This window comes from Gigantopelta aegis, unplaced genomic scaffold (assembly GCF_016097555.1).
Source record: "Gigantopelta aegis isolate Gae_Host unplaced genomic scaffold, Gae_host_genome ctg9571_pilon_pilon, whole genome shotgun sequence".
Taxonomy (NCBI): Eukaryota; Metazoa; Mollusca; class Gastropoda; order Neomphalida; family Peltospiridae; genus Gigantopelta; species Gigantopelta aegis.
Window position 1 is genome coordinate 1 of NW_024537173.1, and position 11782 is coordinate 11782.

At 36.5% G+C, this 11782-nt stretch overlaps 1 protein-coding gene across 1 annotated transcript; it reads left to right on the plus strand.

Annotated features, from left to right (window-relative positions):
- Window positions 1-6617: 6617 nt before the first annotated feature.
- Window positions 6618-8132, plus strand: LOC121367165 (tigger transposable element-derived protein 4-like). Its single transcript, XM_041491297.1, has one exon. It carries the CDS (start codon window positions 6618-6620, stop codon window positions 8130-8132), a length of 1515 nt encoding a protein of 504 aa, XP_041347231.1.
- Window positions 8133-11782: the final 3650 nt, after the last annotated feature.

Sequence of the window (11782 nt, forward strand, 5' to 3'; positions counted from 1 at the left end):
TATTTATGCAATAGGCGAACTTGGGCTATTTTAACATTAAAAAACAGGGAGAAAAGTGCAGTAATAAACTCTAGATTAAACAGATTTAATGGCTATACCACTGGCATGATTTTGCAAGTAAGGTTTTGATTGGTCGAATGAAAGGTCAACTGGACATAAGCTCCAGTGGGGTGCTACCCCTCTTGTTGTGAGCACGGTTTCTGGCCCTAGTCAGAAATTGTTCTCGCAATGAGCGTGCTTGAACATTGAATTGATATAAGCACATTAATTCCCGACATCTGACCTGACAGTCATTTGTGGGCATACATACATACATACATACAACGGGGTGCTGTTAGATCCACAGGTAATAGTAATTAACTAGTGGAACTAATTTTAATAGATTGACCTAAGCAGTGTGGTACGTAATACCTTTACAATTTACCATAAATCTTGGTAATTACACATTTTAGGTTAATATGACACATTAAAGGGTCAAACTTTGATATGGTGGGGAGAGCATAGCAAGTGTTGCCTTTGGATTAATAACAAACATTTAGGCACCAAGCCTTTATCACACCCATTGTTTCAGCCATGGCACCACACACGACTGGTATATCTGTCACAAATGATTAGATAACTAAAAGAAACAACACATAAATTTACATCAGCAAATAATAATCATATACACTCACACATTTCAATCATTACTCAAATCATAGGCCTATTCATCATACATCAATGCACACTAACACAACTCCTCACACCCAAACCATCACACATTTAACCAATTTCACCAGTCACCATCTTAGTACAGATGATCACCACACTACTCAATATTAATTACACACAAATACTACTCAATGTATTAAGTATATATCACATCACACATATAGTACCACTAAATAAGATATCAGTGTCCACTTATGACTTCATATATCTTCATTAAAACAGTTCTTTTATAACACCCAAAGTCACTTAGTTATATTAACTAATTAAGCAGTATTGCACATACCACTTTCTTCCAATTAACAACTATCACTGCTATTGTTTCAACACATACATGAGCACGTTGTTAACTAATACAATTATGAACTAATTGCACACCTCATCCTTCTCTTCACCTTCCGAATTCACCACACCTCCATTATTATACTTGCACAGTATAATAATAAAATTACAAAACAACAATCCGTTGTTTTTATGTTACCCGAACATGGCTAATAAATAGCCCACACATGGAACTTCATTTCCACATTACCACCACACTGCACTCTCTCGTGAACCACTCCTCCACGAATTCACCAAACCTCCACAAGCTCAACTCTCAGCCACATCTTCATCCAGGCAAGCCATCTCTATAACTCTGGATACATCTCCACACAGGCAAGCCATCTCTACATCTCTCAGTAGACACTACTTCTGTACCATCTAGAACAGATACCTCTTACAGTGCTGTAACCAAGATACAGAGTTCGACAAATCCACTAGCCCGACGCCCGTGGCTAGTGGTTTTTAAGTTCGGGCTAGTGAGAAACGCAAAACCACTAGCCCATAGGGCTAGTGGTTTTCCCCCTCCTCTCGTTTTTCTCTCGGCTGAAATTTAATAAATTTGATTGTGACGTTTGTCATCAAATAATAACAACGCAATCAGTATATAATAATAATCCACTTGAGCTAGGTCTTCAAACTGCAGTAACATACTATCTCTACATCGTCACATGGGCGTCATTTGCAAGGAAAAAGTGTGGGGGGGGGGGACAATTGGGTTCTAACAATATTTCGTGCGACTAATCGCGAGCGCCCTAGTCGTGAAGCAACTCTAGGGGGGTCTGGGGGCATGCCCCCCCCCCCCCCCCCGAAAATTTTACACTGAATATTTTTCTGAAATATATACTGCAATTTACATTCACATAGTTTCCATCGAGTCAATGTAAAATTGGGGGGGGGGGACATCAGATATTCTGTCCCCCCCCATTGCTAAAAGTGGGGGGGGACATGTCCCCCCTGTCCCCCACCAAATGACGCCCATGCATCATCACAGTTACAGCATGCATTGTTTACCTTTCCCTTTCAAGTTTCTGGCACAGGAAATAAGTCTAATGACATGCGTCTTTTGATTGGTTCGACACATCACGTGGTAGTTAATCTCGCACATATATTTTAGACTAAGAACTTGGAAATCACCAATCACGACGACAGGTTAATCTCAATCAAGTAAAGCCCAGCCATGCTTTGAATTTCAGTGTTTGTTTTATTTATATATTATATAATTAATTTAAAGCTTCTCCAGCATAACTCATGTATAATATTAATATTATTTGTGTGTGTCTATATCCTAAATTATTTAATTGTGTTGTATTAATTAGCTTATCCTCTTATTATTATTACATTGTTAGCATTTATATAATGGAATGCATGTATATATACACCTCCTGTTTTATAATGTATTTACTTAATGTTATTTTGTATGCTCAAGGGCCAGTTGGACTAATGCAATAAAGAATAATAATAATAATATTTACCTATTGTTTTCTAATTTAACACTTCACTGACATGTGGTTATCGGCAATCAGGAAAACAATTTACTTTAATGGTAACCGCATATGCAATGACTCGGCTTGGATAATACGTCACAGCTGCCGATACAAGATAATACCTTTTTTGTTCATCAATTAACAACGGATTAGATGTCGCCGTTATATTCTTTTGATATCGGTCTGACACTGGATAATGCCCTGTATTTGAGCAATTGGCATCACCGTTCCTGGCGACATAAATAGAAGGCCCTAAATATATAACCAGTTACCAAAATGCAGCAGGTTTCCCCTCTAAGATTATTCATCAAAGTTACAAAATGTTTGACACCCAACAGCCGATGATTAATTAATAAATCAATGTTCTCTAGTGGTGTCATTAAACTAAAAACAAAAACCACAAAAAAAAACATATGTTACACAAGTTGTGGAGTACTGGCTGGAATGAGAAATACCCACTGGTGGGCATCAATTCTACACCAACCGTGCAACACGAGAAAATATCGAAAAATATCAAACAAGTCTATGTTAATCTGTATTTGTCGAGGCTCTGCCGAGGCAAAGACCGATTAACTAGACGAGGTTTATATTTTACATATTAAAATTTATGCTATAACACATCTAAAATAACATTTTATTTAAATTTTTAGTAAATCACAGTACTGAAGTCGCCGTCATCCATAATATGACGTCATCACAATTAGCACAAATTAGTTTGACATCACATATTTTAACAAAATCTTTGAAAACGTTGCGCTTAGATACACAGGTCTTCTTGGTTTGTAAGCAAATGACCCATCTACAGCAACACTTTACCTAGAGACCTTGCAAATTTGCATACCATTATTAACCGGGTTAATATACTAAAATTATCACATGGGTTTATGGCATGGATATCATGGGTAAGTTATAGGATAAATGTAATTACTTACCTAAGGCATCCCAGCCAACCTAACACTTCCCAGCGTTTAAGTTGTCTATCTGCAGCAGCTGCATCAATGTGTTGGGCATCGTGAACACACAGTGACTGCGGTAGTTGAACCGTGCGAAGCCCCACAGAGAGAAGTAGATGAAAGACAGGAAATAGATGACATAGCGTCGCACTCGACCCTTCTTTATAGCCATCACGGAATGAATATCATCTCATCGTCAAAGAACAGCTGAAAAATAAACATTTACTTAGGGCTAGCTCAGGCACTATGTGGGGGAGGGGAGGGGGAGGCGGAAGGGGGACGTAGCCCAGTGGAAAAAGTGTTCACTTGATGCACGGTCCGTCTAGGATCGATCCCCACTGGTGGACCCATTGGGCTATTTGTCGTTCCAGCCAGTGCTCCATGTGCACAACTCGTGTAACAAAGGACGTGGTATGTACTATCCTGTCAGTGGGATGGTGCATATAAAAGATCCCTTGCTGCTAATCGAAAAAAAGAGTAGTCCATGATGTGGCGACAGCAGGTTTTCTCTCAATATCTGTGTGGTCCTTAACCATATGTCCGACACCATATAAGCGTAAATAAAATGTCCTTCCTTCGCCAAATTGGCCAATTGAAAAAAAAAAAAAAAATCAACAAAATAATTTGATGTAATAAATAATACATAGTGAGAAAATAACTGGATTTCTTCATTTTTTAAAATATTTAACAGATAATGAATTTAGCGCAATGTTCTACTCACCCAGAGTTAGCCCTGATACTGAAAGTTAATTATTTTGCTTAATGACACCACTACTAGTCTCTAGTCTAGAGAACATTTTGTAACCATAGGCTGCTGGAGATTTTGAGATTCCATCCAACAACAGGACACAATATTTCAAAATCTTAGGTAACCGGAAGTCAGTTCACGTGAGTTTTACTTAGGCAACCAATTGTTTGGTTACATGAATATAGTTCTCATAACCAATGAGTTAGGCCTACCTAATCCTAAAACACTTGAACTGTGGGGGATTGGCCGAAGAGGTAATACCTTTATGCATGGCCCAGGAAGTATGACATTGCTCTTGCTTTTCAGAGTCATGTGAACTGTTTTAACACCATTCTACATTACTATGACAATTTCGAATAAAAATGCCATTTAATTGGAACAATCTCCCACCACTTCCTGAGGCCACCCATGCCCTATTTTCTCACAACTGACAACTGTTATTATGCTGTTCTGAAGTTCTTTCATAATTTCGAGCATTTTTATATTGTTCCCACTGCTCCATAATACCAATGTGGATTTAGCAGGTTTAAAAAAAAATATATGACCATGGACTTAATGGGTTTTGCCAAAAAAAATTTTTTTTAAATCAATTTAAAAAACCCTATTTTCATTAAACTTCTGTGTGTGTGTGAGGCCCCTGATTATTATATCGAGTACTGTATTTGACCGGAAGTAGGCCCACGTCTTTGAATAAGCGCCCAGGCATTTAAGAATTAGGCATTTATTCGTAAATCATGTATTTTATGTCGGTATCCGTGAAGTAAATTGCCGAAAATATTGCAGAATCGAGAAAAAGCTGTTTAGAACGTTACGATCCAGCACTTTACTAAAATGGATAAGTAGATTCTTTGTCAAATTAGTTTTCGCTTTATCTATGTGAGCTCGCGTAACACACGTGTGACGTAAAATGAGGTAAGGGAATTCCCACCGCACGGTCGGTTTTTCACTAATATAGTAGCGTTTTGTATTACAAAATTAGGTTTAGGTTGTCCATCTGTAAGTTTTCGCATTTGTTTCACAATTAAATTAATGTATTAAATATACATGCAATTAACATTTAATTGACTAAATGTTCAAGAACAGTGAGTATAGGCACGCATGCAGGAAAATTTTAAACGGGATCAAAGCAGTCTCCGACCGAGTCTGTGTGTCGGATTCATGTCGAGAGCGTTAAACGCCAGAATTTCTAAGGAAAACCAATGGTATTCTCCAGCTGAAACTTGTGAAAATTAAATGTCCAGAAATGCAATGTCCTGCATGCATCTACAAGTAAATTTCATCCTGAAAAATAGAGTGGTATACTTTTTTAATATTTAAATTCGTCCGTCATGAACCCTCCCCTCTCAAAAAACCCCAAAACAAAACAATCCAGAACCGGCCCTCCCCCCCAAAGTAAATTTAAAAAAAAATAAAAAAAAATAATAATAATAATAATGTCATTCACTGTGAAATCATTAACCCAATGTAGCATATTTTCGATGATCATTCTAAAGTGTTAAAGTTTTTTAAAAATCATAAATTTTATTTTAGTAGTACAGTCAAATCCACTTAATTGGATGTCGGATTATTGTATATTTCGGATATTTGAATATGTTTGTCCTGCACGGAACCATTTGCCATTATGACAATACAAAATCCAACGGTTAATTGGATGTGTTTTTTAACGTGTTTTCGGATATTGGAATATAAAATTATCCTTGCCGAATGGCAATTGCATGTAAAACATAGGAAAGTTTGTGTTACTTGATGTGTTTTTGTCAAATTTATGATAGTACGTAATACCATAGGCCTACTATCGTACATGCAGAAATGAATACTTTTAATTTTATTTAATTTCATTGTTAAAACAAAATAAAGACTTACAACAAACTTGTTTCCTTGTTTCTTAAATTATTTTGGATGACTCGTTATTAATCAATACATTTCCTAATTACATCGTAATTAATCCATGAACTCTGAGATTCATCTCAAATGTGATCCAATGGCCGAGACAATGCAGGACAATCAAGGATCAAAGTCGGTTATTCCCACCTTATTGGCGGCCACGTACGTTTCGTAAGCAGGCATCCCTTAATCTCATGTCGGCCACTTTTGAAGCAGTGTATGTTTAATCCATAAATAAACACTTGTCAGATATTTTTCTCTATGAATTGTCGGCGACAGTAACAAACAAAAGCCGTTGGCTACTAGTGTTATTTTTAGCTGGATCTTTTGATCACGTGATTTTTCCTCTGCAGCTCACAATGTGAGGCCCTATTTGGGGTGACCGATTATGGTGATTACTGTTTAAATCGTTAAATGCCGACAAAAGGTAAGTTGTAGAAGATTTTCTTAGCAAGTTGGATTAATCATCTTTTGGCTATAAATATTGACAAGAACTTTTTTTCTCACAATGTCAACATGGCAAATAAACGGAAACGAAACGATTTATCTTTGGCTCAGAAATACGACGCGGTGCAATTGCTAATTAAAAAAACTCCACAGGCAGAGGTTGCAAAGAAACTTGGATGTTCACAACCACAAGTTTCACGGATATCCAACATGCGTGACGAGATATGTGCCCAGTATCTCTCCAATGCTAACCCAGAACGAAAAAGACAGAGAACGGGAAAAGCAGCCAATGTGGAGAAGGCCTTATCAGAATGGTTTTCCGTCGCCAGACAAAAAGACATTCCAATATCGGGCCCAATATTAGCTGCAAAAGCGAAAGATCTGGCAGAGAAGATGAATATAGACGATTTCAATCCAACAAGCGGATGGCTCTCCCGGTGGAAAGAAAGGAACACAATTGTTTACAAGAAACTTCACGGCGAGAAAAAGGATGCGGATGTCGCAGCTGCTGACAACTGGTCGAAGACGGTCCTTCCCGAAATTCTGCAGAAGTACAAGGCGGAGGATATCTACAACGCTGACGAGACGGGACTCTATTACAGAGCACTACCTGATGGAACGCTGGCAGCCAAGAAAGACCAGGTTAGCGGTAGCAAAAAGGCGATGGACAGAGTAACTGTCCTTGTAGCGTGCAACATGACAGGGACGGACAAACGAAAACTTCTTGTAATCGGTAAAAGTAAAGATCCCAGGTGTTTCCGAGGTAAAAAGGGCCTTCCAGTAACATATAGAAACAGCAAAAATGCGTGGATGACGGGTAAATTATTTACCGAATGGCTGCAAGATTTCAACAAGGACATGAAATTGCAAGGGAGAAAAGTGGTCATGTTAGTGGACAACTGCACTGCGCATCCTCCAACTGATAAGTTGGAAAACGTGAACATGATGTTTTTGCCTCCCAGAACGACGTCACTCATTCAACCTTGCGACCAGGGAATTATCCGGAATTTGAAGGGTCATTATCGATCTCAAGTGGTGAATAAAATAATTGAAGACATCGATGGAACGGAAGACATTACAGCAAACGAGCTTGCAAAGAAACTCAACTTGTTGGACGCTATCCATATGTTAACAAAAGCTTGGAGAAATGTGAAACCCGTCACAGTGGTAAACTGTTTTAAGAAAGGTGGGTTTTCCATGGATGACAGAGTAGAAACGGAAGAAGCCGAACCATTACCACCCACTGGCATGACAAACGACGAGTTCAACACCTTTGTCAACCATGACGATAAGCTGGAATGCCACAGTTTACCAACCGATGAAGAGATCTGTTCGGCAATAGTACCGCCACCAACTCCAACCCCCGACGTATCTGATGACAGTGAAGATGATGACGACGACTATATCATCCCAGTAATGGCAAGCGAAGTAAGATCCCATCTTCAACGAATCCGTAGGTACTTTGAAGAAAACAGCTGCGACGACTTCAGCCTTTTGTATAACTTAGAAGATCAGTTTGACAAGGTAGCAGCCACAAACCAACGGCAACGAAAGATCACTGAATTCATAAACTGGATCCCATGATTTAATTGAACTTAATGACTGATATAGTGTTGCTATTAATTTGTTTGGTTTTATTTAATTATTTTGAAGAATAGCCCTACGGCCTACAGTATGTTTTTATTTATTAATTTTGTTGTAAATTGCTGTATTTGAATGACATATCATCATTTCTTAAATTACATAAATAAATAAATACATGTATGTTACTACTTGTTTCAAATTGGATATGCGTTTGTTTTTGTGTTTTTCCTTCTGTTACATTGAATAACGGCCTTTCACTTATTTGACTTTGGCCAGTCTAGTTTACCTGTCAAATCTGTGTTACAAATGCACACAGATAATAGTCAAATAGACGTACTGGTAAAATACAGAACATGGAAATGACTACTTATTCAAGATTATATTGGGTGGTGGGGGTGGGGTCTTGTTGCATTTGATTTACAAATGTACAAAGAAGTTAATAACGGCCGTTTAATTATTAAGAAGTTAATAACGGCCTTTTAATTATTTGACTGTGGCCAGTCTAATTGAGCTTCCGGTGGTTTTATCTGGGTCATTAGATGTTTAGTCACTTCTACTTTTAGGCGTACAAACGGCATTAACTGTTGCCTCTTGTATTTATCAAGTTTATAGACAAACTTGATAATGATAACAGAGTCACAATATGGAACTTGGAATCGGTATTTTATTAACACAAAATACTTACCGGTTTCTGACGAAAATTTCACATGTCATGAGGCCCAAATTGGGAGAATCGTAATTAGGGTTTGCATAAATCAACAAGAGGTCTTAATTGGGTATATCGTATGTCGAAATTGTACCTTCGGTTTATTGAATATGCCGCTTATTTGAATATATTTTTGTTGCACGAGGCACATCCAAATAAGCGGATTTGACTGTATTATTATTTTTTTTTACATTCACAAATTAAAGGAAATAAAGATATTTAGTATTACAGGGCTTACAAGTGCTTTGTATGATGTGAAATTGTTTGAAACATACAGTTTAATTTTGAGTTAAACTGCTTACGTTTTGGGACTATAGGTAATATTTTTGTGGGCAAGTGAAATTTGAGTTACTTGCCCAGCGAGCAATTGAAAATTTTAGGATATGGCCAGCTCTGAGTTATCTAACATTAAATTAATGTTTTGATTGAACCAATTATAATAGGTCTATATACACATAATTACACTATATTTCAGCCATAGTACTGTCAGTTTATCAATAATGAATCACAATGAATAACAGATCGTTCGAGTTAAAACAAAACGTTTTCAAATATTTCTTTACAATAATAGCTAACAAATAAGGCAATATAAGCTATAATATTATTGTAAAGAAATATTTTAAATTATTTTGTCTGATATCTGGTATTCACTGTGTTGCAATATTCATAACCCAACTGGACTAGGTAGATGAATGTTTCAGCTTTGCATGACGTAACAGTAAGTAATTTACAGGGCCGGTGGGGGATGGGGGGCTTGTAAAGTTTTTACATCAAATATATATACAGGTGCAGATCTACGTGTTCTGATCGGGGAGCTAGAAGAAACGTCCCTAATAATACCAAGGCCACTGAGCAATGTAGTAGGCGTACTCATAATTTTAGTTCATATTTAACAGGTCAAGCAACATAATTTGATATAGTACCAGTGTCAGTTCCAGCCTGAATATTGATTCGATGTGTTTTAGTATGAATTGATATATTATAATTATTAATACATGTAGTACATGTGTGTACAGAAAATGCAAGTTGATTTACCAAGTATTAAATTATCAAAATAACAAACCGTAGCATTATTTTAACTTCAAATTATTACAAAATATAGACCACCTGAAACTTCAAGGGACTATCTGAAATGAAAGCCAGGTAGTCCTGCATGTTAACACCCTGAAAAAATGCTGAAGATCTAACCCTGAGGCCATTAGTTATTTCAAAGGTTTCTTTTTTTACTTCTTTTAAAAAACAATTCTTTGTTTAATTATAATTGCAGGTAACTTATTTTAAGGGTTTTATTTATTTATTTTTCGTTTTTACTTTTCTTTTTTGTTTTAATTATATTTCAGTGTTCTCGCTGTGTGAAAATTAAAGGAGGGCGGCCGGTCGGCACCACACCCTTCAAATAAAAAAAACAATAAAATAAAAAAAACCCCACCAATAAACGAAAAGAAAAAAAACAAAGGAAAAAAAGGGGGGGTGGGGGGGTGGAGTACTTTGGTTATCATATTGTTGTGTGTTGGTAGACTTTGAGAAAAGACATACTCCTTATTTTGCCTACAAACAAGTGCAAAGGTGTTTCTAAAAAAAACTTGTCTTTTAATTGAACCGATGATGATATCGGTATGACATTCACAGGTAGTTCCGGTTTTGCTGTTTTAATATTATTATTTTTAATAAAGATTTCAAGATATACGAAAAACAATAAAGATGTTTGTAAAGTGATCTCCTAATGTCAGATACATTTTTGTTATTCCCATCTTCATCGAATGAATCGATCGCTGTGATAAAATATTATCACCAGATGATAAAAAGTTTCGTTTTTGTAAAGGCGGTGTATATATTATTTGGCACTCAAGATAAGTGATTTTAATGATAAACACTACCACTTCCGTTGTTTTTATAAGCGTTCATATCCCCTCAAAATGAAAAGTTTAAAATATTTTATAAAGAACTGCTGAATAAACAGAATAACAGAAAGTAAAAATCATCAGTTTCAACCAATTATATCTGCAACTGAGTACAAAATATCAGACGATAGTTAGTCGAAACAAAAGACAGAATGCCCGTTCTGATCATGTGACAAATTTGGCGCCAAATAAGAGGGGTTTTTTTCAATCGGAGATTGCTGAATCCGTAAAAAATAAAATGTTTTCATTGCTTACATAAAATATAACTTTTATTGTGTCTATCAAACATACAAATGGATACAGATATTGGACAAAATAGAGGCTGTTAAAAATACTGTTAAATTATGTTACGGTAACTGTCGTAAATGTTTCGTCAATTGCTTTTCGTACACAACGCGGCTTGTTTCCTTTGATGTCCAGTGTGCAGACTGATCGTTGTTTTTTGTGGAAAAAAGTACATTTGGAAATAGCGGAGATAGGTGCTGGAAAATAAAGAGGCGCGCTCAAAAATAAAGGAGGGCAGGGAACGTGAAAGGAGGGCGGCAAAATGGAATAGCGGGGTGCCCCGCCCCGCTTAAATGGAGCAGCGAGAACACTGTATTTGTTTAGTTATCATTACTGGTCATTAGTTATTTTAAGATCAGTGGTATAAGTGAACTGGAATTAGATAGTTTTTTTTGTTGTTTCTACAAGTGAAATATAAGTGAAATATTAGTTTGGAGATAGTCCTTTTTCAAAGGAAATGATGTGTTCCAAATGAATGGGGAAAAAACTAAGTCCAAAACATTTTCATGGTTATTTTTAAAAAATTCATAACTTCTCACAGGATTTATTGAATTCATTGGGAACAGTGGCTAAACAACCAAACATACATTTAGCAGATTTAGATAGTATTTATGATAATTTAAAAAAAAAAAAAAAAAAAAATTGGGGTGGGGGAGTCTATTGAAAGCGAGGAGGTAGTATGGGATAATTACAAGATGATCCTGTTTTAATCATATATAACCATATGTATCAATTAGGAGGTAGTATGGGATATCATA

Excerpts from the sequence above, each read along its gene's own strand:
- LOC121367165 (XM_041491297.1), top strand. The coding sequence starts at position 6,618 with ATGGCAAATAAACGGAAACGAAACGATTTATCTTTGGCTCAGAAATAC.